Source organism: Salmo salar, chromosome 01, assembly GCF_965601325.2.
Source record: "Salmo salar chromosome 01, fSalSal1, whole genome shotgun sequence".
Classification (NCBI taxonomy): Eukaryota; Metazoa; Chordata; class Actinopteri; order Salmoniformes; family Salmonidae; genus Salmo; species Salmo salar.
Genome location: NC_138291.1, coordinates 82,114,838 through 82,142,303, shown reverse-complemented (window position 1 = coordinate 82,142,303; position 27,466 = coordinate 82,114,838). Strand labels below are relative to the sequence as shown.

The following is a 27,466-nucleotide window of genomic DNA, read 5'->3' as shown; positions in this document are numbered from 1 at the left end:
AAGTTGTGTCACGGTTTGGGAACCACTGCAATATATGTTAGGAGTACAGTTAAGAATGTGGACACTGTGGCCTTTATAGCTATGGTGATTAATGGCACTGCCAAGGTGGAGAGGAGGTCCAGGAAAATAGATACAGTATCATTGTGGATGTGGGAGAACGGTTCCTGGGACTGAAAGACTTCTCGGTGGTGGAGTTCCATAGAGTATTTTCACAAGCTGTACCAACCTCGCAGGTCATAGAGTCTGAGAAGGGAGATATGAAGATTTGAGGTAAGGAAGAAGTGGGAGCTTTGGGGGTTTTGGTTTTGTCAGTGTATTTGTTTTATTGGTTTATTTTGGGTTGGTTAAGTACGTTTTCCATATCACGTATTGGTTTTGTTTTTACCTTGTTTTTTTCAACCCCGTCCAGTTAGTGGCGGTAATACACCGTTTTGGTTTGTAGTCTGCCATAAAACTCATAGAAGAAGAAGAAAATATTATGGAGTGGGAGTGTCTTGATTCTAACTACCGTTAATGCTTTTAGCGCGAAAAATAAGAAGGAATACATAGCTGACAATGAATGAAATAACCTGAAATAGCTAGCTAGCCAAGTGTTTTGACGATGTTGGCTACCTTTATATATGTGACCGGTAGGCATTTGAGATGTATGTGTGATTAGTGAAGTAATACATTTCCAGCTAGGAGCTAGCTAACGAAATATGTAAGCTTGCGTTGACTAAAACCAATAACGTTAACTAAAGTAATTTAGCCACTCAGGTTAGCTGCAGCTATCTAAAGCTAGTCATCTAAGTTAGCTATCCTCCACGTCGTCAGATCTCTAACGTTACAATGCAGAGGACCAAGTTGAAGAACTCTGTGAGTATTTGCACCTTTTTTTATGATAGTCATCTAAATTAGCTATCCTCCAAACACCCCTGCACGTCGTCAGATCTCTAACGTTACAATGAAGAGGACCAAGTTGAGGAAGAATTCTTGAGTATTTGCACCTTTTCATGATGCATGTAAAAGTAATAACTTGTCACATTAATACGTAACGTTAGCTCGCTAGCTGGCAGGGTTTCCCTTAGCTCTTCATGACTCTCAGTTCCATTACACATAGCTAAATCACATAGCTAAATCGCATAGCTAAATCGTTTCTGTATGGGGGAGATTTGTTAAAAGCCCAGAAGTTCAGTCTGAACATTAACACGCGTCACTTGGTATGGTTTTGTAAGCATAAGGACCTTTTCATATCAGCAAGAAATTATTTTCAAAAAACGAACGGTTAAATTGAGACACCTTGTGCATATTCTAAAACATGGGGGTGTAGTGGGATATCCAATGGGCTTGACGATTCTCTTCTCATCTTGAAAAAATGTATATTAAAGTAAATTAATCCGCTATCATTAACACGATGGAAAAATCTAATGATTTGTAATTGAGTTATACAACGGGGGAGTATAATCCTGAATGCTGATTGGTTAAAAGTGCATTCCAGCGGGTGTCTATTCCACAAGTTACCACAGGCATTTTCGCTCTCGTCCCAAACATGTTCATTACTATGGGACAGCTAGAGATCGAATTTGAATATTGAAACAATGTTGCAAATGTCGGAGTTAGACAGCAAGCTCTAGGATGTAGACCAAAGATGAGAAGAGAATCGTCCAGCCCATTGAATATCCCACTACACCCCCATGTTTTAGAATATGCACAAGGTGTCTCAATTTAACCGTTCGTTTTTCCTAGACCTTGCTGTCGATCTCCGACATTTGCAACATTGTTTCAATATTCAAATTCGATCTCTAGCTGTCCCATAGTAATGAACATGGTTGGGGACGAGAGCGAGGCAGGCAGCGTTTCTCAGCCAGTCGAAATCATGAATCAGCTGCCATCATTTTTGTGGATGGATCCAAATAAATGTCACTAGAAAACAGTTTAAACAAATGCAGATACTGTTGTTATTCAGTCTGCACTGTTTTGACGTAATTGTAAATTAGCCGTATTTGGCTAGCATGCAAGGGATAAGAACGTTGCCAGCCAGTATGGCAATAAAACATTTAAAACGAACGACTGGGTCGCATACATAAATACAGAACAAAAAGACTGAACGACTGGGTTGTGTCTGGCAACCGAACCAATAGAACGAACGACCAGGGTAGCAACCCTATATTTGGTTTGGGACTATATCTTGTGGAAGGATGAAGTAGTATGAATACATATATCAAAATAACGTTTTTTATGAAAATGTGTCTATCATTATTTGAATATGTTGGTAACCAGTTGTATAAGTGATAATGCTTTCAAAGCCAGCGTTTGGAAGATATCTTGGCACAGTTTGCAACACTCTCAGGCATTATCACTTAATTGTGTGCGTCAATCAAAATAATTGATACTTACCTTGTTAGGGTGAGTGTACCCACATGGCCATATATCGATTTTACAGCACATGTTAATGGAAAACAGACTGAAGATGAGGTGACCACCTGTGCTAAAGGGCTTGCATTCTCCGAACACCTGTGTATAAGCCTAACTCTGAAAGTGTTGTTTTGTCGATATAGGAACTCATAAATGTATGGATCTGTGCAAAACTGCAACAGTAAGCAAAATATCAAAATTTACTGGGGGAGGGGTGATCCAAGGGTAGTCAAACTTGTTTGTTTTTGCTTTGGGGAGGGTTGTTTTTTTTCTTCTATTGGGCGCAGGGTAATGTGTGTGTTTACCTTGTTTACAGTTTCTCTTCTGATTTGTATTTAAGCAAAAAGGCCCGAGGAGGTGTAGATGCTGTATGGCTTAATGAAATACGTCACAATGTAAACTGAGCATTATTTAAGCAATAAGGCCCGAGGGGGGTGTGGCATATGGCTAATATACCACTGCTAAGGGCTGTTCTTATGCGGAGTGCCTGGACACAGCCCTTAGCCATGGTATATTGGCCAAATATCACAAACCACCAAGGTGCCTTTTTGCTTTTATAAACTGGTTACCAACATAAATATTTTTTGGGTCATACCCGTGGTATACGGTCTGATATACCACGGCTTTCAGCTTTCAGGCCTCAAATCACCCAGTTTATAATTTACTTATAAACAATTGCTTGACTTTTGATATTACCCTAATAAAGTTTATAAATGTTTGTCAAGGTTTGGTATGGTATGGCTATTATTAAACTTTAGCTACTGCGGGCCTATGAAATGAAGGCAATGTGCTCTGGCACTCCAGCTAACTCTGACAGTTGAACTTGAGGTGAGGAATTCTGTATCAGGCCTACCAGAGTTACTCCTATAATCTAACAATAAAATGCTTATCTTTATAAAAAAATATTCTGATAGAACATTTTCAAATTAGCTTCCTCCTGTACGTTTATCTGTAGAGCAGACACAGTAGCCATCTGAGATAAAGAAATGCATGTCTGTGTCGTAGCATGCCACCAGCATAGCTCTCTCTGGGGTTAGGCCTAAGCTTCTCTTCCTTTATATTTACAGTACCAGTCAAGTTTGGACACCTACTCATTCAAGGGTTTAACTTAATTTTTACTATTTTCTACATTGTAGAATAATAGTGAAGACATCAAAACTATTCAACAAACTGGATGTAGTCTATCACAGTGCCATCCATTTTGTCACCAAAGCCCCATATACTACCCACCACTGCGACCTGTACGCTCTCGTTGGCTGGCCCTCACTTCGTATCTGTTGCCAAACCAACTGGCTCCAGGTCATCTATAAGTCTTTGCTAGGTAAAGCCCCACCTTATCTCAGCTCACTGGTCACCATAGCAGCACCCACACGCAGCACGTGCTCCAGCAGGTATATTTCACTGGTCACCCCCAAAGCCAACTCCTCCTTTGGTCGTCTTTCCTTCCAGTTCTCTGCTGCCAATGACTGGAACGAACTGCAAAAATCTCTGAAGCTAGAGACTCATATCTCTCTCACTAGCTTTAAGCACAAGCTGTCAGAGCAGCTCACAGATCACTGCGCCTTTAAATACCCCATCCAACTACCTCATCATCACCATATTGTTATTTATTTTGCTCCTTTGCACCCCAGTACCGCTACTTGCACACTCATCTTCTGCACCTTTATCACCTCAGTGTTTAATTTGCCATACTGTAATAATTTCACCACTATGGTCTATTTATTGCCTCACCCCCCTTATCCTACCACATTTGCACACACTGTATATAGATTTTCTCTATTGTGTTATTGTCTGTATGTTTGTTTATTCCATGTGTAACTGTGTTTGTGTCGCACTGCTTTGCTTTATCTTGGCCAGGTCGCAGTTGTAAATGAGAACTTGCTCTCAACTAGCCTGCCTGGTTAAATAAATGTGAAATCAAAAATGCTGCTGGAAATTTGAGACAAAATATCCACAAGAAAAGTATTACCAAAAATACTTTTCAAAATGCTGGTAGTGCATTCAGATTTCACCTGAAGCATGCGCACACAATGTAAATACATGCATGGAATTCATACATACTAGCAGCTCGTGCATGTGTTTACATGATTTTGCACATACTTTAGGTGATAGACGTCTGAGCGCACTAGTACCAGCTTTTTTACCGAATCTTTTTAATACTTTCCTGTGGGTATTTTCTCGTTACGATATGATAACTGATTCAGAGGGGTTGGGTTAAATGCGAAAGACATACATTGTTATACAACTGACTAGGTATCCCCCTTTACCCTAACACCACAAAGGCTCTATGCTAATTTGCTGTACTTTGTCCCAACGATAGGTAATTGGAGGCCATCAGAAGACACTCTCTTCATTTTTCTACTCAAACAAGCCCAAGGTGACCCCCCCCCCCCCCCCCCCCCCCCCCAATTGCCTTGTCCTTTGTGTTAAGACGTCCGCATGCTTCCGGAACAGTTCGGTAGAGTTTGTGCTGCATATACTATGATATTTTCCTTTTCCTTTTGTACTAAGGTGAGTTTTTATTAGGCTTTTTGGGGCGCACATTTTTTCTGGAGGCAAGCAGAATTTCAGAGAAAGCCTACTCCCCTTCCTCGGTGATTGGTCAACAGTAGGGATTCTTCAGTAGTCTTTGTCATTCAATGAGAGACGACTTGTTTTATGCAAATTTTTTCATAACTGCACCAAGCATCTTAGTCGTGCAATTTTAGATTCAACTAAGATCTTCTGCAAAAACGTCAAAATTAATGACAGATTTATTGAGGTAGATTAGTTCTGACTATTTAGAAGAAGTGTATACTGGCTATGGCGTCTCAATGGACGTTACTATTGCTGCTTTTTAAGGGAGCATGTGAGCACACTCGTTCGGCTAGCAGAGTTGTCTAGGCACCAACTGAACTGAAGCATGCTGACGCCTTTACCATTTCTTATTGAATTATCTTCACTCTGTTCAATTGTTGACAAACTTAAGTCTGACCTTGTGTTGGTTTCAGGAGTCAACGCCTCCCTCAAAGAGAACTATATGCAGCATAACTGAGACGGATTCCTCAAATGTCACCTCTAACCAGCGCAGTGTCCTGGGGGGCATTGAAAATTCTCCCCTGTCTTTTGACCTCTTATCTGTCCCAGAGACCCCCGACAGCCAGATCAGAACCTCTCACCCTGCCAGAAAGCCTGAAGATGGGCATCTCTCTCCTATCTGCCGCAGACCGTGCTCCAGAGGGGTCAGCTTAATAAGGGAAAATTCTCCCAAGGCAGCTATGTTCTCCCTGAGGAGTAAGATCAGTCCCCCACCTCAGGTACAGACAAGCACCAAGAACAGTAACATACAACGTTGCTCTGTGAAAAGACTGTTCAGTCCCGATGACGTGCAGGTTGCCAAGCGTCCGAAAACCATGTCAGTAAAGAGGCCCTCCATTAGCCCTCTGCAGAAGCCTCTCCTTCATGGAGAGGACTTCCTGAGCGAATGCTTGCAGGTCATTGGTGACACTCAAAACTCCAAAGGTACTAAATTCCAGCAGGACACAGGCCTAGCTGTGAATGGCAGAAAGCCATCCAAGGCTGGTCAGATACACTTAGGTTACAGTGTATTGACATCAGGAGCCAAGGAGAAGATTAGAAACGTCATGCCATCATTAAAGCCACTGTCTGTCAAAAGAGCTTCGTCCTTGTCCTCTAATGAGAGCTCTCTCCCCAGCAGCTTGAGTGAATGTGAAGAGGAGTGTGCTTTTACTGTCATTACGGAACATAAAGATGTCACAGAATATAATAGCTGCCCCACAGACTTGAATACAAGCGGTGGGTGTGTGATCTCTACTAGCTTTGAGAAGCCTAGTAGTGTAAAAACTAGCCTTCCCAATCCCAATAAGAGCTTACTGGAAGTTGAAAGCAGTGCTTTCAGAGACCGTGGCACTGACGGGAAAGGAGTAACATCAGAAGACCACCTGGAGGGGCTGGAGGACAACTGGTTTGATGACAAAATGGAGGAGAGCTTCAGTAACACTATGGAGGAGAAATCCAATGCTGGGTATGATGAGCACATCTAACTTACTAGTCATCAACTAAAAAAAACAAATGGAATGATTTTTTTTTCATATGCCTGAAATGCCTTTTTCTGGTATGGAGTGATATTTGTGCATATGAAATTACCCTTTTGTTGTTTTTCACTAACCAGTAAAAAGAAAGGCATCCCAGACCATGTTATTCTGACCACTGGGCTGCACAACCGCTACTGGATACTAGATGTGCAGGAGGTCCACGGTGCTCGTGGCTCTGTGGAGAAACATCTGACCATCACTGCCTTCAAGACCTCCCATCCTACTGAGATCTGTATTCTGAAGGATGGATGGTAATTTTCTGCACAATACATTATTTTATATACCCAAATGAATAGACAAAACATTAACACCTGCTCTTTCCATGACACATACTGACCAGGTGAATCAAGGTGAAAGCTATGTTCCCTTATTAATGTCACTTGTTAAATCCACTTCAATCAGTGTAGATGAAGGGGAGGAGACAGGTTAACAAGTTAATTTTAAGCCTTGAGACATGGCTTATGTGTCAAATGTTATTTGTCACATACACATTTAGCAGATGTGTTTATTATGGATCCCCATTAGCTGCTGCCAAGGCAGAAGCAACTCTTCCTGGGGTTGAGCAAAATTAAGGCAGTTTATACAATTTTAAAAACATTACAATACATTCACAGATTTCACAACACACTATGTGCCCTCAGGCCCCTACTCTACCACTACCACATATCTACAGTTCAAAATCAATATGCACATGTGTTTGTAGTGCGTATGTTATCGTGTGTGAATGCATGTCTGTGCCTATGTTTGTGTTGCTTCACAGTCCCTGCTGTTCCATAAGGTGTATTTTTATCTTTTTTTATATATATATATATATAAAAAAATTCTGCTTGCATCAGTTACTTGATGTGGAATATAGTTCCATGTAGTCATGGCTCTATGTAGTACTGTGCGCCTCCGATAGTCTGTTCTGGACTTGGGGACTGTGAAGAGACCTTTTGTGGCATGTCTTGTGGGGTATGTAGGGCTTATCTAATACGTTAAAAAAAAAAATCCCAAAATTCTGTTTTTTCTGTAAAAAAAATATCTGTATTCTGTGTTTTATGCTAATTTTATAATCAGAAAGAGTTTCTAATAATGTGAATGAATAAAATGTCAATTTTAATAAGATCTATAACAGTAAATTTGTAATGATGCAACACATCATTGCACATTTTTTTTTATCAAGGCAAGTGCTTCCATAGAGTTCTAAGTTTTTCATTATAAATGAAAAAAGTAATGCAAGAATCTAGGCAACAATGCAGCAAGCAATAGGCAAAACCTAGAGTTATACTTATTTAAAGAAAATGCGTTTATTTTTTGTAACACTTGTGAAGCACTTTATTTTAACTTGTAAATGGAAAAAAAAAAGATTAATGCAAGAATCTAGGCAATAATGCAGCAATAGGCAAAACCTATGGAGCTACCTTCTGAGCTCCTATGTCTGTCCATTGTAAGTTTTCCATCTATCACAGATATCTCCATTGAAGTACATGATTGTCAGCCTCTGTTGAGCTCGGTGAGTGCCTCTCGCTTGTCTGTGAGTAGAGTCTTGTATTTGCTGAACTCCTCTGTTGACTAAACTGACTGGGAAGTAGATGTAGGGCACTGCCACTTCTGCAACTCTTGGGAATCTCGCACTCAGGCCCCTCCAGTAATCAGCAAGCTCCAAAGCAGATGAGGGCTCCCTGGACACACAGTGGTGATAGGCAATCCATTCTTCACTGAGCTCTGTTGATTGGCTTGCCATGGGTTTCAGTTGTGTGTAGGCTGTTGAAGAAGACATCTCATCCATGTCACAAGTGATGCAACTTCAGAAGTGTTTGTAGTGCTGCCAGGTCTCACCCACCAGATTGATGACGTGGCAGAGACAGGTTACATGGACACTGTTGGTCATCCCTCCTTTCAGAACCTCCTTGTATGTCTTCAGACAGTAGGAGGCATTATCTGTGACCACTGCCCAGGCATCTTTCAGGTTCAGATCGTTGCTGTGGAGGGAGGCTAGTATAGCTTGTGAAAACGTTGAGTAGGTGCTTCTGTCCATGAAAATGACATCCACCAGAAAGTACTGGTTTTCAACACCTGCAATGAAAGATAAGGAAAACTGTTTTAACCTAAAATAAGTGACAAAGTAAGTTATTTCAAGTGTAAACACAATATAGATACAGCGATAGTTAGCTAGATGGAGAGGCAGACAGCTGCTGACATACATCGCTATATTTCACCACGATAGCTCGTTGTTTGGAATATCACAATTTGCATGCGGAAAATTCACATTGCAGAATGTAAATGTAGGCTAATGCAACGGTATATCAATAGGCTGTTAAATGAACTCACCAATGACAATGATTAGAACGCTGCAATCCCTTGCATCTGTTGTCTCGTCAACAACAACCCCAAACTTCTTCCCACGGATCTTCTGTAGAACGGCAGTCATATGTTGGTTGAATACACAGGGCAGGTGAGTTTGACCGAGGTTGCTCTCATTTTTGGGCAACGCTCCTCCCTGTTTGCAATGCTTCACTAGAAACAGCCGTAGCTTTCTTCGCTTTTCTAAGGGGATGTCAGACTCCACAAAGTCCTGATATAAATTGTCTTAAATCTGCTGATGTGCTTGCACTAGTAATGGTAGTTTGAAGAGGCATGCTCTGGCTAACACGGTGCTTTTCCCTGTTCTTCACATGGGCTTTAGATTTTAAGTGGTCATCACACATTTTTACGGGTCCAATCAATAGTATGCTGACAGAATTTTCAAAACAGCTTATCGCCTGACTCATAATAGTTTACTTCTTGGCCGTCATAGACTGCCTCTTCGACATGTTTCTCAAAGTGACAGCCAAATTGTGAGGTGACGTAAGGGTTCTACGCCTGACCGACCCCCTCACAAAACACGCCAATCGAAAACGGAAGTATTTCTCTAGGCCTACTTGTCAGTAATTTTACAATTGTCATTTAGGTTACTACAATAATTAGGCCTACTTTTTATTTATTTTTTTAATCAATTTCAGCCAAATTATAGAAAATTCCCCTCTTCCGTCCTAGTTTTCCGCATCGCGGAAATCATAGGGCCCTAGGTATGCATGGGTGTCCGAGCTGTGCACCAGTAGTTCAGACAGCTCAGTGCATTCAACATGTCAATACCTCTCATAAATACAAGTAGTGATGAAGTCGATCTCTCCTCCACTTTGAGCCAGGAGAGATTGACATGCTTATTATTAGCTCTGTTTACGTCCAAGGACCAGCCGTGCCGCCCTGTTCTGAGCCAATTGCAATTTTCCCAAGTCCCTTTTTGTGGTACCTGACCACATGACTGAACAGTAGTCCCCAGGTGCGACAAAACTAGGGCCTGTAGGACCTGCCTTGTTGATAGTGTTAAGAAGGCAGAGTAGCACGTTATTATGGACAGACTTCTCCCTGTTTTAGCTAATATGTTTTGACCGTTTACAATCCAGGGTTACTCCAAGCAGACTTGCTCAGTTTCCACATTATTTATTACAAGATTTAGTTGAGTGTTAGGGTTTAATGAATGATGTGTCCAAATTACAATGGTTTTAGAAATATTTAGGCCTAACTTATTCCTTGCCACCCACTCTGAAACTAACTGCAGCTCTTTGTTGAGTGTTGCAGTCATTTCAGTCGCTATAGTAGCTGACATGTATAGTGTTGAGTCATCCGCATACATAGACACACTGGCTTTACTCAAAGCCAGTGGCATGTCATTAGTAAAGATGATAAAAAGGGGCCTAGACAGCAGCCCTGGGGAATTCCTGATTCTACCTGGATTGTGTTGGAGAGGCTTCCATTAAAAATGTTATTGCGGGTGTAGTGAAATGCTTGTGTTCCAACAGTATTTAACAATACACACATTTTTAAGTAAAATATATAAATATTAGGACGAGCCATGTCAGGGAGTGGCATTGTCTGACTAGAATAGTGTATATACATATGAGATGAATAAAGCCGTATGTAAACAGTATTAAAGTGACTAGTGTTCCATTATAAAAGTGGCCAGTGATTCCAACTCTATGTATATAGGGCATCAGCCTCTAAGGTGCGTGGTTGAGTAGTCAGGTGGTAGCCGGCTAGTGGCTATTTCAGTCTGATGGCCTTGAGATACTGTAGAAGCTGTTTTTCAGTCTCTCGGTCCCAGCTTGGATGCACCCGAACTGACCTCACCTTCTGGATGGTAGCGGGGTGAACAGGCTGTGGCTCGTGTGGTTGATGTACTTGATCTTTTTGGCCTTCCTATGACATTGGGTGCTGTAGGTGTCCTGGAGGGCAGGCAGTGTACCCCTGGTGATGTGTTGGGCAGACCGTACCACCCCTGGAGAGCCCTGTGGTTGTGGGTGGTGCAGTTGCCATACCAGGTGGTCATACAACCCAAGAGGATCCTCTCAATCTGTTAAAGTTTGTGCGGTTCTTTGGTGCCAAGCCGAATTTCTTCAGCCTCCTGAGGTTGAAGATGCGCTGTTGAAGAGGCACCTTCTTCACCACACTGTCTGTGTGTGGACCATTTCTGATTGTCATTGATGTGTACGCTGAGGAACTTGAAGCTTTCCACCTTCTCTACTACGGTCCTGTCTGTGGATAGGAGCGTGCTCCTTCTGCTGTTTCCTGAAGTCCACGATCAGCTCCTTCGTTTTGTTGAGGGAGAGGTTATCTTCCTGGCATCACTCCGCCAGGGCCCTCACCACCTCCCTGTAGACTGTCCCGTAATTGTTGGTAAGGGCTGTTGGGGCGGTATGCAAATGGAGTGGGTCTAGGGTTTCTGGGATGGTGTTTGTGAGCCATGACCAACCTTTCAAAGCACTTCATGGCTACAGACGTGAGTGCTACGGGTCGGTAGTTATTTAGGCAGGTTACCTTGGTGTTCTTGGGCACAGAGACTATGGTGGGCTGCTTGAAACATGTTTTTGTTAGACTCGGTCAAGGACAGCTTGAAAATGTCAGTAAAGACACTTGCCAGTTGGTCAGCGCATGCTCGGAGTACACGTCCTTGTAATCCTTTTGGCCCTTCTGGGGCGGCAGCGTAGACTAGTGGTTAGAGCATTGGACTAGTAACCGAAAGGTTGCAAGTTTGAATCCCCGAGCTGACAAGGTACAAATCTGTCGTTCTGCCCCTGAACAAGGCAGTTAACCCACTGTTCCTAGGCCATCATTGAAAATAAGAATTTGTTCTTAACTGACTTGCCTAGTTAAATAAAGGTAAAATTTAAAAAAAATGTTGACCTGTTTAAAGGGCTCACATGGGCTGCGGAGATCGTGATCACACAGTCGTCCGGAACAGCTGGTGCTCTCATGCATGCTTCAGTGTTGCTTGCCCTGCAAGCATCCAACCAAATTGACAACTGTGGGAAGCGTTGGAGTCAACATGGTCCAGCATCCCTGTGGAACATGTTCGACACCTTGTAGAGTCCATGCCCTGACTAATTGAGGCTGTTCTGATGGCAGAACTCAATATTAGGAAGGTGACCTTAATGTTTTCTACACAGTGTATCGAACTCAATATTTTTTTGTTGCACATTTTAGAACGTGATTCTGGCTAATATTGCTCAAGTTTACTTTCAGACAAACAATATAGTTAATGTGAAAATAATAGTACGTCTTGCCTTCTCTAGGGAGTCGACACCAGTGTCCACGGGTGATGTGGTTCACTTGGAGGGCCAATGTATCTCAGGTACCTGGCTGATAGACAGGGAGTCAGGATTCTTGGTGCTTCTCCCTGACGTGCTCATATCTGGCACTAGCATCGCCAGCGGGATCCGCTGCATGAGACGGGCCGTGCTGGGGGAAATGTTCAAGGTATGATCATGAAATACCAGGCTCAGTTATCCTATCTGTTTATGAATTGATTGACCGACCTTATTGTAATGATATGTAATCCTCACCTTTGCCTTAGGGGTTCGACGGAGGCTCCAAACAGATGCTGAACGGTACGATAGTTCATGAAATCTTCCAGAAAGCTGCAATGTCTGGAGACTTCTCTATGGAAAGGCTGCAACTGCTGGCCAACCAAGCCCTGCTCAGCCCCAACTACCTGGGAGACATGTAAGAGTCATTGTACTATACCATACAATGCCATTATACATTGACATTGGGAGTTTCTTAGGAAATGTTAAAGAATACTTCAGGATTTTGCCAATGAAGCCCTTTATCTACTTCCCCCGAGTCAGATGAACTCATGGAGACCATTTTTCTGACTTTGCGTGCAGTTTGAAGGATGTTGCTAACTAGCGTTAGCATGCTAGTAGATACCATAGACTTGTAGTCATTGCGCTAACGCTAGTTAGCAACTTTCTTCAAACTGCATGCAAAGTCAGAAAAATGGTCTCCATGAGTTCATCTGACTCTGGGGAAGTAGATAAAGGGCTTCAAAATTCTAAGTATCCTTTTTAAAGGTGCAATATGCAGGAATCGCTTTGGTTGTTAAAATTCTAAACAAGCAAGTTCAGTGTAGAGAATCATTGTACCATCTAAACCGCTGTGAAAAATAAAGTATTTTCACCTGTTTTGAAGCTGGTGACCAAAAACCGAAAGTAAAATACACAAAAACCAAACTTAAGCATGGGATGCATAGATGTAGCACACATTGAACAGATTTACCACGTTAGTCTTGCTTTCAATGAGGATGACAGATCTTTAATCCAGCCAAATTCACATTGAATTGTGGGTGACCCAAAAAGTTACATTTTGCAGCTTTAAGTGTGGGTTTTATTGTAATTCTTCTCAACCCTCTTCATAGGTACACCCTGAAACTGACTCAGGAGGACATGAAGCAGGAGATTTGGGAGTACCTGCCTGCACTGACAGATTGGGCCAGAGATTACCTTCACACCTCTCCACAGGCAGGCAAGAAACTGTTAACTCTCAAATTGTGAGTAGTACCAACTCACCCCACCCCTAACTAATTTCATTCTCCATTCTATATCTTAAATCTTTGACAGACTGGCAGTTAAAAAAATGTTGGTCCTCCCCACCCACAGGCCAAGTGATGGGGCACTGAGCTGGCAGGACTCCGCATGCAGCATCGCTGTCACAGAATTTGTGGACATCGAGGAAAACATTTGGTCGCCACGTTTCGGCCTGAAGGGTAAAATTGACGTGACAGCAGGGGTGCGTATTCATCGCAAGGGCAGGCCTCCACTCAACAGGGTAATGCCTTTGGAGCTGAAGACTGGGAAAGAGTCCAACTCCATTGAACACCGCAGCCAGGTACTGCACCAGTGGAACGAACACACGCAGTCAGATTGCAAATACTGAGCTCTATGAACCACCCATGCATTATGACTGCAACAGTGCTCAAACCAATACAAACTCTTGTTATTGTCCAGGTCATCCTTTACACTCTGATGAGCTTAGAGAGACGCAGTGATGCAGAAGCAGGATTCCTGCTCTACCTGAAGACTGGCAACCTGCATCCTATAGTTGGAAACCACATGGACAGAAGAGGTAAGCCCTGATCACAAAAATGTGTTTGGAACTTTATTTTCCATGGGGAACAGTTTTTATTAATTTATTTTGAGACAGGACCTCATAGTTGACTAATGTTCTATCTCTCTCTCAGAGCTGTTGAAATTAAGGAACACCCTGGCGCATCACGTTGGCAATAGCATGGAGAAGGAAGGCAAGACACGGATGGCACCTCTGCCAGGGATCATCACAGACAGACAGGCCTGCAAGTGGTGTCCCCAGATCAGGAACTGTGCTCTCTATGACAGGTACAACTGCCTTCCTTCCAGAGTGAACTACTTATATGCTGATAGGAGATTCAGGACGACAGCAACTTCATGCCCTTAAAAATCTCTGTGTGTGTGTGTGTGTGTGTGTGTGTGTGTGTGTGTGTGTGTGCGCGCGCACGCAGGGCCATTGAGAGCAGGGCTCCAGACTACTACTCCAGTGAGTCACAGCAGTTGTTGGTGCAACAGGAGAGTGAGCACCTGACAGAGGCCCACCTGCTCTACTTCAGCCACTGGCTGCTACTCTGTGCCCTGGAGACCCACACCATGGAGAGGAAGGGAGGACGGCACAACATCTGGCTGCAGTCTGCCCAAGAGAGGTCCGGAGGAAATCACGTGTCTATGTATCAGATAATGTGGTCATTTAGCAGATGTTTATCCAATGTGACTTATAGAACTGTGAACATTGACAGTGACATATGTGAGCTGATATAGTGTTGGGGGGTGGGCTATAATTGTTTGACAAAATTACATGAGTTTTCACTATGGATGTTTGTTGAACAATTTATATCTGTAATAATAGGTCTGTTACATTCACTGACAAAATGTACTCTAAATTTGAATGCAGACATTTTATGCTAAAAGATTCCGCAACTCCCCTAATGGTGGTCCTCGAGCTTTTGCCGGTGATTTGGGTGGTCCTGAATTAGTTTTTATTGGGAACCGCTGTCTAATTTGTTTTTGGTGTCCAGGGAGAAGAGTGGGGGGTGTATGGGAAACATGCAGCTGATTGGCCCGGTGAAGAACCAGTCAGACGGTGTGTATATCCACCGTTTTGAGCGCCGTCGTGGCGGGGAACAGGGTGTGACGGGCTTGATTGTTGGCGACAGAGTTGTGGTGAGCGACCATGATTTGCAGCTAATTGGTGTGGCAGCTGGATACGTCACAGACGTGAGCAGCACTGCAGTAAGCTGCTCCCTGGATCGGTAAGATGGCAGTATCAATGTCTTTCTAAACACTATGGGAATCTGGGAATGGGAGGTTTAGTGCGTTTCTATATACAGAACCAGTCAAAAGTTTGGACACCTACTCATTCCTGGGTTTTTCTTTATTTTTACTATTTTCTACATTGTAGAATAATAGTGAAGACATCAAAACTATAAAATAACACGTATGGAATTATGTAGTAACCAAAAGTGTTAAGCAAGTCAAATATATTTCTATTTTAGGTTCTTCAAAGTAGCCATGCTTTGCCTTGATGACAGCTTTGCACACTGGCATTCTCAACCAGTCACCTGGAATGCATTTCAATTAACAGGTGTGCCTTAATTTGTGGAATTTCTTTACTTAATGCGTTTGAGCCAATCAGTTGTGTTGTGACAAGGTAAGGGAAAGGGGGATACCTAGTCAGTTGTCCAACAATGTATTCAACTGAAATGTCATATGCATTTTACCCAACCCCTCTGAATTGGAAAGGTGCGGGGGACTGCCTTAATCGACATCCGCGTCTTCGTAGGGGTGGTATACAGAAGATGGCACTATTTGGTGAAAGACCAAGTCCATATTATGGCAAGAACAGCTCAAATAAGCAAAGAGAAATTACAGTCCATCCTTACTTTAAGACATGAAGGTCAGTCAAACCAGAACATTTTAAGACCTTGTGTGAATCAGGCCTTGATGATCGAATTACTCCAAAGAAACCACTACTAAAGGACACCAATAAGAAGAGACTTGCTTGGGCCAAGAAACACGAGCAATGAACATTAGACTGGTGGAAGTCTGTCCTTTGGTCTGATGAGTCCAAATTTGAGATTTTTGGTTCCAACCGCCGTGTCTTTGTGAGACGCAGAGTAGGTGAACGGATGTTCTCCCCATGGGTGGTTCCCAACGTGAAACTGGAGGTGTGATGGCGCTTTGCTAGTGTCATTGTCCGTGATTTTATTTAGAATTCAAGGCACACTTAACCAGCATGGCTACCACAGCATTCTGCAGCGTTACGCCATCCCATCTGGTTTGCGCTAAGTGGGACTATCATTTGTTTTTCAACAGGACAATGACCCAAAACACACCTCCAGGCTGTGTAAGGGCTATTTGACCAAGAAGGAGAGTGATGAGTGCTGCATCAGATGACCTGGCCTCCACAATCACCCGACTTCAACCCAATTGGGATGAGTTGGACCGTAGAGTTAAGGAAAAGAAGCCAACAAGTGCTCAGCGTGTGTGGGAACTTCTTCAAGACTGTTGTAAAAGCATTCCAGGTGAAGCTGGTTGAGAGAATGACAAGGCAAAGGGTGGCTACTCTGAAGAACCTCAAATAATCTCAAATGTTTAACACTTTTTTTCCCGTTGCTACATGATTCCATATATGTTCATAGTTTCGATGTCTTCACTTTTATCCTACGATGTAAAAATAAAAGAAAAACCCTTGAATGGGTAGGTGTCAACTTTTGACTGGTACTGTGTATATATAGATCTGTTTTAGCTTGTTGGTTTCTTTGCTATTTGTATGTGTATTCTTCTGAAGTTGAAGCTGCTCTCCTCATCTCCATAGGGACCTTTCGAAGTGTTCCTCTGATGTTGTGTTCCGACTGGACCAGGACGAAGGGGTAATGGGATTGAGCACCCATCTGGTCAACCTCTCCAAGATGATGGAAAGGTCTCCTCCAAGGTCTGTTCAGTACTACTGCCTGAAATGGAAATAACTTACATTTTTTCTTCATAACTCTTTAATAGTAGGTATTAACTCATGGCTCCACATCCCCCTTTGCAGTGAAAGACTAAGGGAGCTGATAGTGGATTTCCACCCTCCTCAGTTCATTGACAACCTCAGCAGTGTGTTGCCCAGGGAAGCTAAGGACACAGTCGCCAACATCCTGAAAGGTGTGTCCCCTGATTGGTTACCTCTGTTCCCCGCTCTCCTTTGTCTCACTTTAGTTGTTACCTTTTTATATAAACATTTTATTTATTTGCTAACTTAATTTCAAAGCTCTCCAGTGAACTATAACACTTACTTGGTGTTTCATCTCTGTCTCAGGGCTCAACAAACCTCAGAAACAGGCCATGAAGAAGGTTTTGCTCTCCAAAGATTATACGCTCATAGTTGGGATGCCTGGCACTGGGAAAACCACCACTATATGCACACTGGTAAGAGCAATGTTTGTCATTTCCCTGTTCTACTTAGATACTCTGGGTGTATTTTGTAAATTCAATCTTGAGTGCCAGAGTGTGCTCAGTGTTGTCACATTGTCCGTTCGTAAATTCAGAGCGTTAAGCTCGGAGCGTTCAGAGTGCACTCTGCCCGAGGAGTATGGTTGACCCGAGCTTTCTGACCTCACAACGGCAGTCAAGCTCCCAAGCTAACTGGCTAACGTTGGATAGTTTGCTAGCTAATTCCATACACAAATGAGAGAACACCTCACTGACCATTTTACTCACCCTAGATGAGCTGTTTAGGCTGTTCATGTTATCCAGAGCATTGGTGGCATTAACTGTGCTGCTGGCAACAAATTAATTACGCTTCTTTTGCTGACGTTTACTGACACCGGCCATATTCAAGGGGTGTTGAGCGTTCGTAAATTCATCAGTTATTCTGCGCTCTGGCACACTCAGACGAGTGCTCTGAAATCGGAGTAGATGGCCAGAGTGAATTTACGAACACACCCTCTGACCGTTGTTCGTGCAATGTATGTGTGAATGTGATGATCAACATTGGAGTGGTTGTTCAGTCTCCCTCCTCTCTGTCCTTACTCAGGTGCGTATTCTCCATGCATGTGGCTTCAGTGTGCTGCTGACCAGCTACACCCACTCTGCTGTGGACAACATCCTGCTAAAGCTCCGGAGGTTCAAGGTGGGCTTCCTGCGTCTGGGCCGGGCCCAGAAGGTCCACCCAGACATCCTGGCCTACACAGAGGAGAGGTGTCGGGCCAACGGCATCCACACACTCCCTGAGCTGGAGAATCTTTACAACAAGGAGGTGAGTGGGCTAAACTGAGGGATAGAGCCAACTTAGAGCGATGCTCTGCCACCCAACTATGTTGCACTTAACCCAGGCTAAGGAAGAGCAGTTCCATGATTAGGGCTGTTATGATGACCGAATTTGACTGCCGTAGTCATGACGGCAGTCAAATTCCGCTTGACCCGTTTAGTCATGGTAATTAGGCTTCTCCAAGCTCTGCTGCATTTTATCTATTTTATTTAACCTTTGTTTAACTAGGCAAGTCAGTTAAGAACAAATTCTTATTTACAATGACGGCTAAACCGGATGACGCTGGGCCAATTGTGCGCCACCCTATGGGACTCCCAATCATGGCCGGTTGTGATGGAGCCCAGGATCGAACCAGGGTCTGTAGTGACGCCTCTTGCACTGAGATCTAGTGCTTTAGAACGCTGCGCCACTCGGTCGTTTGTAGCCTACCAAACTTGCTAACTGCCTAGTACTCATTACTCTATTGTCCCTCTAATCACTCTGACATCAAACAAATGTAATATAAAATCTAATCAAACACTTCATGAGAGCCCATGAGCTTATGTTGCGCAACATTTCTGTAGGCTATTGTTGTGGAAATTCAGTACTGAGAGAGACTTGGTCATTTCTTTGAACAATCATCTTTATTTAATATCGATTAATTATTGCAATAATGAAACCGAAGACTGTTGGGCCGAGAGCCTACCCTTTACAGACAATGCACAGTTTATATAGCTGATACCCAGAATGCTTGGTTCCACCCCTCCATATAGCTCAGGGGGGCACCATAAGTCACTTTGGGTTCATCCTGTGGTCATCTGCCTCTGGTGCTGTCTCCCAGATGCCAGGATAATTAGGAATAGTGAGGCCTTTGTTCTGTTCCTCCAGGCTATTTATATCTTGGTGACACCCACCACATTTTATCTATGGAATGCCAGCTGTAGGATTTTACCTATCCATCACTTCTTAAGAAAAATATGTGTCAGGTAAAAAATAGATAAGAAATAAAAATAACAAATAATTCAAGAGCAGCAGTAAAATAACATTAGTGGGCTATATACAGGGGGGTACCGGTACAGAGTCAATGTGCGGGGGCACAAGTTAGTCGAGGTAATTGAGGTAATATGTACATGTAGGTAGAGTTAGTAACTATGCATAGATAATAACAGAGAGTAGCAGCAGTGTAAAAGGGGGAGGCAATGCAAATAGTCTGGATTGCCATTTGATTAGCTGTTCAGGAGTCTTATGGCTTGGGGGTAGAAGGTGTTAAGAAGCCTTTCGGACATAGACTTGGCGCTCCGGTACCGCTTGCCGTGAGGTAGCAGAGAGAACAGTCTATGACTAGGGTGGCTGGAGTCTTTGGCAATTTTTAGGGCCTTCCTCTGACACCGCCTGGAATAAAGGTCCTGGATGGCAGGAAGCTTGGCCCCAGTGATGTACTGGGAGGTACGCACTACCCTCTGTAGTGCCTTGCAGTAGGAGGCCGAGCAGTTGCCATACCAGGCAGTGATGCATCCAGTCAGGATGCTCTCGATGGTGCAGCTGTAGAACCTTTTTTAGGATCTGAGGACCCATGCCAAATATTTTCATTCTCCTGAGGGGAAATAGGCTTTGTCGTGCCCTCTTCACAACTGTTTTGTTGTGTTTGGACCATGATAGTTTGTTGTTGATGTGGACACCAAGGAACTTGAAGCTCTCAACCTGCTCCACTACACCCCGTCGATGAGAATGGGGGTGTGCTCGGTCCTCCTTCAGTCCTCCGCAATAATCTCCTTTGTCTTGATCACGTTGAGGGAGAGGTTGTTGTCCTGGCACCACATGGCCAGGTCTTGGACCTCCTCCCTATAGGCTGTCTCATCGTTGTCAGTGATCAGGCCTACCACTGTTGTCATCGGCAAACTTAATGATGGTGTTGGTGTCGTGCCTGGCCATGCAGTCACGGGTGAACAGGGAGTACTTGAGGCGACTGAGCACGCACCCCTGATGGGCCCCCGTGTTGAGGATCAGCGTGGCAAATGTGTTGTTACCTACCCTTATCACCTGGGGGCGGCCCGTCAGGAAGTCAGGATCCAGTTGCAGAGGGAGGTGTTTAGTCCCAGGGTCCTTAACTTAGTGATGAGCTTTGAGGACACTATGGTGTTGAATGCTGAGCTGTAGTAAATGAATAGCATTCTCATGTAGGTTTGCCTTTTGTCCTTTTCCTTTAGTATTCTTCATACTATAAAATAATGACACGGAATTGTAAGAAAATCTTGTCTGCTAAATGATCTAGTGTAGCCCACCGCTAAATGGCACAGCCAGATCAGGGCCTAAATTAAGGACAACTGGGTATGCTATTCTGTTCTGAAATCGACTACATTTTCTTCATGTTTCTTTAGGCCTATCTAAAAGAAATAATGGATTTATTGTGATGGTATATTACATGGATTTGTTTGACTTTTTAAATGTAGATTTTCCAAACGTCTGCATCAGTGGCTTGTAGGCTATGGGTGGAAGCCAGGAGATCCTGAATGTGTGTTAATTAACTGTCAATTACTGTGAGACAGGCAGTTATTTGCTTGACAATCACCTGCTGACAATTTTATTACTGCCACAGCCCTATCCCATGATCTACAATTGTTCAAATGGACTCTCAGAAGATGGTAGAACACAACCATTGAGAGACTACAGTTCTCATACAACCCCTCCCATCTCTCCATAGCTGGTGGTGGCAACCACATGCATGGGTGTAAAGCACCCCATTTTCTCCCGTCGTCGTTTTGACTTTTGCATTGTGGACGAGGCGTCCCAGATCAGTCAGCCAGTGTGCCTTGGGCCCCTGTTCTATGCCCAACGCTTTGTCCTGGTGGGGGACCACCAACAGCTGCCCCCCATTGTCCAGAACACAGAGGCTAGGTGAGTAGATTCTAGTGATGGGGTAAAAAATCGATAAAGTTACACCGGGATGTTGTCGTTTTGACAAGATTGCAATATTATTTTTGCTCTAGCTTGCTGTACCTTCACCAAAATGCTAATATTTGTCCTTCATAGCTTGTTCTCCATCTTTTTAAATAGGGAGACAATTTGTTTTCAGCAATTTTATTTCCATGACACACAATCACAGTATCGAATCGCAATGCAAATAGAATTGCAATACATATTGTAACGGCAACATATCGTTATAATATCGTATCGTGAGGTCCCTGGCAATTCCCAGCCCTAGTAGACACATCCCTACCACCACCACCTACCCCACCTCTCAGGGTCGATGAAACCAAACGTACCATAAGAGTGTGGACTCTTGGAGGAGAGTTTCCTCTCCGTTTCTAATGTTTCAAGTCGTCATCAGGTTGTTGGGTATGGACGAGAGTCTATTCAAGCGTCTCGAGCGTAAAAGTGAGGCTGTAGTCCAGCTGAACGTCCAGTACAGGATGAATAGGTGGGTTATTCTTCCTAACAAAATCATGTCAACTGTTTCAAACATTTATTTCAACATCAATTTGTTTTCTATTGTTTATCTATTTTTCTCAATGGTTACTGTTTCCTTTCGTCACACCCAACGTTTATACACTCATTTCGTGGTGGCTTCCACAGTAAAATCATGTCCCTAAGTAACACTCTGATGTACGGAGGGAGGCTGGAGTGTGGCTCAGAGAGGACGGCCAGTGCCATGCTGACCCTGCCCTCCCAGGGCTCTGTCCAGAGGGAGCTGGAGCTGAGTCTGGGCCGGCCGGAGGACCTGGCTTGGGTCCAGGCAGCTCTGGAGCCTCTCAACCCTGTCTGCTTCCTGGACACCACCCAGGTCAGTCTCTTGCGCCAATATTATTCTTACAATACTCTTTATTGTGATTACTATATTTTACATGATGCCACAAACCTAAATAAGCATTTAAGTGTGGCTTGTTTGACGTGTGTATATGTGTGCAACTGTGTTGTTGGACCTTTGTATGTTATTCGACCTGTATATGCATGCCTCTTCTTTATGAGTACCTCACTGCTGCTCTGACTGACAGGTTCCAGCCCTGGAGACGGTTGACCAGGGGGGAATCAGCAACCAGACAGAAGCTGCTCTGGTGCACGGCATAGTCAGTCTGCTATTGAAGGTGGGAGCTTCAATAAAAGTCAAATGAAACGCACAAATTTCAATTAATTCATCTGATTTATTTGGACTCACAGCAATGACAGAGATTGTATGTACTGTGTTAGAACAGCAGAACTGTCTTTGTTCCCCCCACCCCTTTGGTTCAAAATGTCACTCAGTGCTCTGTTTTGTGATTGCTCTGCATTGATACATGTAGAAGTAGTACTACACTAACTGACCTGTTATAAACTGGGTGGTTCGAGCCCTGAATGCTGATTGGCTGAAAGCCATGTTATATTAGACCGTATACCATGGGTATGACCAAACATTTATTTTTACCGCTCTAATTACTTTGGTATCCAATTTATAATAGCAGTAAGGCACCTCGGATTTGTGATATATATGGCCAATATACCACGGTAAGGGCTGTGTCCTAGCACTCTGTGTTACGTGGTGGATAAGAACAGCCCTTAGCCGTGGTACATTGGCCATATACCACACCCTCTCTGGGCTTATTGCTTAATTATACCCTCGTGTTATACTAGGCTGGGTGCAGGGCCAGTGACATCGGGGTCATTGCTCCCTACAGACAACAACTGAAGGCCATCTCAGGCCTACTAGCCGGGCCAGCCTTCAGCAGTGTGGAGGTCAACACTGTGGACAAGTACCAAGGCCGCGACAAGAGCGTCATCATCGTTTCCTTTGTCAGGAGTCACCCAGAAGGCAATGTGAGTGGACCTTAAACCGACCATATCTCTTGAGATCTTGACCTTGGTCAAAGTACTTCCATTTTGGATGGATAGTTAAAACAGATTTTCTGCAAATTTCAACATTAGTTATTTGTATATAAATTGGACATATTGTATGCGTCATGACATTTTTGATCTGTGTGAGACCTGGTCTGTTGCCAGCTGGGTGAGCTGCTGAAGGACTGGAGGAGGCTGAACGTGGCCATCACGAGAGCTAAACACAAGCTCCTCATGGTGGGCTCGGCCCCCACCCTGCGCCGCTACGCCCCCCTGGAAAAACTCCTCAACCACCTCACACAGGAGAGCATGATATCCTTTACACTGCCCAGTATGTTCTTAACCATGGTTGAGAGAAATACAGTGGTGAATGGATGCTGTGGAGGTGCTATAATATGTTGTATAGACATCAGTGTTTTACAGGTTTAAACAATGTGTGTTAAGTTGTTTATAATGATTACTGTTGAATCCACTCAGGGTGTTTGTCTTAACTGGCCCACGTCTTCCAGCTCCCTCCAGCAGCCCATGAGGTATTACCCACCATGCACCTGTGACAGGACATCTGAGGTAGAACAGTGCCTTTCCTCCACTCACCATCTGGAAATCAGCCTTTAGACTTATCAAGCAATGTATCGATTCCTCAATATTGATTGCTTGAAAAATTACTTGAAATAGTTGATAGTATGCTATATTTTTTTTTAAATTGTTTTAACAAGAATCCATGGCAGCTATGTTTGCGGTGTTATTGTTTTAATGCTTTTTATTACAACAGAAGGTGATCATTCGAAAGTTGAAGTACAGGCACCATTTACACTGTAAATCTGCTATGTAGCAATTACTCAGACATTGCCTCACAGACCTCCGTTAGATTAAGATTGATAATTAGTCATGTTTGTGAGCCAGTGCTGATTGTCAAGCTTTTACTTGTTATATTGACGTTAATTTAGAAAATTTCTATGTGAATAAATCATTTTAAGTGTTGTACATTTTTGCTTCCCTTGTGTCCCTGTCAGTAAAATTCCAGACTGTTGAAATAGTCCTCACCATATGTATTTGGAAAATGAAGCAAAAATTCTAATTCTGACTTCTTAAAATGGGGGGGACACGATTCATGAAGGGCTTTTGTCTTGTTAAAGGAGACGTTTTCTTTATTGGAACCAAATCTGCATTTTGGAGTCCAGACACGTTCTTTTTTTACGATTTCACAGGGTTTTCAGAAACTTACCCTAACCAGCAATACACTTCATCATGCTTATGTTGCAGTGCCAGAGTTTAGATGAAACATGAACAAAAGCCTAAACACCAAAATAAGTAATTTTAAGAATGGCAATGCTCTCAGTGTATATAGTGTTGCAACCAATATGTATGAAAATACCCTCACATTAAGTGACATTCTGTATTCTCACCACCTATTCAAAACTTGATCTCAAATCCAAAATGCTGGACTATAGAGCCTAAATTTTAAGTTAAGCTTTACTGTCCAAATACAAATTGTGAGGATTGTATGCTGAATGTTCACTAGAGCGGTAGGTAGACTAGCGGTTAAAGACCGTTGGGCCAGTAACCGAAAAGTCGCTAGTTTGAATCCCGAGCCAACTTGGTGAAAAATCTGCCTGTGCCCTTGGCAAGGCACTTAACCCAAACCTGTAAATCGCTCTGGATAAGAGCATCTGTTAAATGACAACTGTAAATGACTAACAACTTGATACAATGGAATAATCTCAAACTCAAATAATCTGTAGCCACAGCTAGGTCTACAGATTATTTGGCTAGGTCGAAGTGAACAGTATAGCCTCTACACAGTTAGAATTCCTTGCAGGACGGTTACAGCCTGGCCAGCGATATTCAGTCTGCCATCATCCCGTAGCTCCAGCTCCAACTCCCCACCACGACTGGAGCACTGATAGGCTGTCACACAGGAGGAGAATGCAGTGTGTTAGTGGTAGTTCTTTGAATGATGTTTACATTTATTTATTGGATTTTATTTTACTCAAGATGTGCCTGTCCATCAATATCTGTAAATTGATTGGGTTCTGTGCAATGGAATTTGAACTCCATGTTGCAATGCTGTTTACATTACCCACCACAGAAGGTTGGTGGCACCTTAATTGGGGAGAACGGGCTTGTGGTAATGGCTGGAGCAGAGTAAGTGGAATGGTATCGAATACATCAATCACATGGTTTCCATGTGTTTGATGCCATTCCATTTGTGCGGTTCCAGACCATTTGTGCGGTTCATGAGCCGTCCTCCCCTTAGCAGCCTCCACTGTTACCCACCCAGCATCTTTTTCTTGCCCAGTTTCTCAGACCAGTAGCCTGCAAGGACAGTATGTGCAGAGCCTGCAATGATGTAAAAACAAACAAAATTAAACTTTCTAAAAGACTACAGAATAAGACTTGCCAATGTCTGCTGTACTTACCAGTCACAGGGTCCTCAGGAATCCCAAACCAGGGGGAGAAGTTTCTGGAGTAGAAGTCATAGCCAGGCTGACAGCCAGGGGCTCCAATCATGGTGACAATCAGACCCCTAACCCTTCCGCCAGTGTTTACATGGAGAAGAACTGCTGGGTCTGGCTGCAGGGATGTGAGCACTGACCTAAAACCAAACAGTCACTTTTTCAATCCCTTTCAAGTGAAGTTTGCCATTCTATCCTGTTTCCCAGCACTAGTGATAATGTATAAAGTAAAGTGTTTAAATAAATAATAATTACCTGTCACAAGTGTCAGCAAGGCGCACCATTAGCTTTTTGGTGGTGCCACAGAGGCACACTTCTTGAACTGGCTGGTCTCCCACAGCAGCCTGCACATACATATTCAGACTGATGGACATGAGCTTAATTCTTCACCATAAATTATAGAAACCGTGGTAAGAAGGATGATGCACTTACATTAACTATGTCTTTAAATTCATTGAGATCCTGTGGATATGAAGTTTCAATTCTGAAGTTACATTCATTTGCAAAGGCTTTTATGCAATACTTATGTGTACAGTGTATATATAATATGTTGAACATGAATGTACCACATTGATTTCATCACCTACCAGCGGAGTAGGTTTGTTCAGAGGGAAATCCATCACTATAGATTCCCCCTGTTGTTGCACATACAGCTCTCCACTCAAAGTCTCAAATACCACTGTTGCGTTGACATTTTCTTTAGGAAGGGGATTGTGGGATAGAAACAATTGAATTGCACTATATGTTTGTACTAGTTGCCATTCACTTGCTTACATGTGAGATACTGTATTATGTGACTGTCATTCTTACTTTTTTTGTAAAACAGTACAGCAGCTGAAGCGAGGGTGGCATGTCCACACAGAGGAACCTCAGTGGTGGGGCTGAACCAACGCAAGCGGAAGCGTGCTCCTTCAATACAACACATACCAAAATACATACAAGTTCCCATGTCAGTAATCTTAGGATGTTGTGATGAGTTGATTTACCTTTTCTTTCCTGAGCCCCATATATTCCATTACTCTCATTCTCATTGGCATCAATCACCCCCTCTTGGATCATTGCAATAAAATAGAGTACCACCAGATGGCAGATTTGGAAAACTTCTGCACAGAAATAGAATACAGTTTCAACTCTATTTTAGAATGTCTTGAAAAAGATACCTGAGCTGAAGTCATCTTTTGAATTTAGCCTTATGATGAAGGCAGTCTCTGACAGGTTCATCTCAGCAGCAATTTTCTGGTACATATCATCCTGCAATTCCTGCTTGGTTGAGAACAGTCAACAGTATTTTTTTTGCATGATTACTGGTTAGATAACTTAAAGCAAATACTAATGTTGATTATTCAGCAATACATGATAATATGTAATAAGATGTAATTATGTATAAAAAAAAGTATACTTGCATGTAAAAGGGGACAAACTGCTGCAGGATTTCCTTTGAAAGGTACATTGGTAAATGCATCAACAATGAATACTGGAATCTCCATTACTTATTAGAGTGGCCTATGCTGATTTCCCAGTGAGAAGTGCAGAAGTTTAACAGGTGCATGCCTCCAAATGGACTTTAACCAGTGGGTGTGTCATCCCAAAAGTCTAAAGTCCATTGCTTCCTCTCCTTTTCTCCTTTCCTTCATCTGCACTGACTTGCTAGTGCTGGCTTGGCTAGACAATCTCCCCATAGAATATGCCCACCTTGAAATATTGCTCTTGTCTGTCTTTTCAGGCAGTGCAGACGAATACGGTCTTTCATTGATTTCATAGAAATGGACAGGTGTAGCTATCTCTCGGTACGCATCTGCCCTTGGTTCATTTTTCTTCTTTTTTTCAAAATCACAAGGAGAGGAACCCACCTAAAACAGGGGTGCGTTCAGTTTGATTCCACATTTGCTAGGTTATGTGACGGTTTGTACTGAAAGACACATTTCCCCAAAACCATGTGTGCACCATTCTTCAACAGCCTTTGCAGTCAATTATTTATATATACACTAGATGACAGATAGGTGGCACTGTGTTAAAGCCACCATGCCTCCATCTTGGCACTCCTTCACCGCTGTAAAAAATATATATTTTGGAGGCTATAGAAATGCATTTATTAATGTC

General features: G+C 43.1%; 2 protein-coding genes across 4 annotated transcripts; one reads left to right on the top strand and one right to left on the bottom strand.

The window, feature by feature from the left end:
• The first annotated feature begins 474 nt into the window (after positions 1-474).
• Positions 475-23,894, top strand: dna2 (DNA replication helicase/nuclease 2). 2 transcript variants are annotated; one of them, XR_001330292.2, is made up of 23 exons: positions 475-855; positions 4,715-4,771; positions 5,385-6,418; positions 6,566-6,739; positions 12,083-12,266; positions 12,364-12,512; positions 13,207-13,338; positions 13,448-13,676; positions 13,796-13,913; positions 14,029-14,182; positions 14,326-14,520; positions 14,893-15,126; positions 16,692-16,808; positions 16,911-17,020; positions 17,175-17,284; positions 17,892-18,113; positions 20,806-20,999; positions 21,433-21,522; positions 21,678-21,885; positions 22,097-22,186; positions 22,754-22,892; positions 23,076-23,222; positions 23,411-23,894. XR_001330292.2 is itself a non-coding variant. In XM_014213490.2 (23 exons), the coding sequence occupies exons 1-23, from the start codon at positions 829-831 to the stop codon at positions 23,462-23,464; spliced, it is 4,212 nt and encodes a 1,403-aa protein (XP_014068965.2). In that variant the 5' UTR covers positions 475-828; the 3' UTR covers positions 23,465-23,894. The 2 variants fall into 2 exon arrangements, 1 of the variants encoding a protein (XP_014068965.2); XM_014213490.2 differs by having other exon boundaries at positions 22,710-22,892.
• pbld (phenazine biosynthesis like protein domain containing) lies at positions 23,644-26,955 on the bottom strand. Of its 2 annotated transcripts, none has more exons than XR_014392851.1 (9): positions 26,770-26,955; positions 26,527-26,626; positions 26,177-26,275; positions 25,954-26,063; positions 25,799-25,828; positions 25,622-25,710; positions 25,331-25,506; positions 24,995-25,250; positions 23,644-24,818 (listed from the first exon to the last, which is right to left on the bottom strand). XR_014392851.1 is itself a non-coding variant. In XM_014213502.3 (9 exons), the coding sequence occupies exons 1-9, from the start codon at positions 26,851-26,853 to the stop codon at positions 24,706-24,708; spliced, it is 864 nt and encodes a 287-aa protein (XP_014068977.1). In that variant the 5' UTR covers positions 26,854-26,955; the 3' UTR covers positions 23,644-24,705. The 2 variants fall into 2 exon arrangements, 1 of the variants encoding a protein (XP_014068977.1); XM_014213502.3 differs by having other exon boundaries at positions 25,188-25,250.
• Between the last annotated feature and the right edge of the window lie 511 nt (positions 26,956-27,466).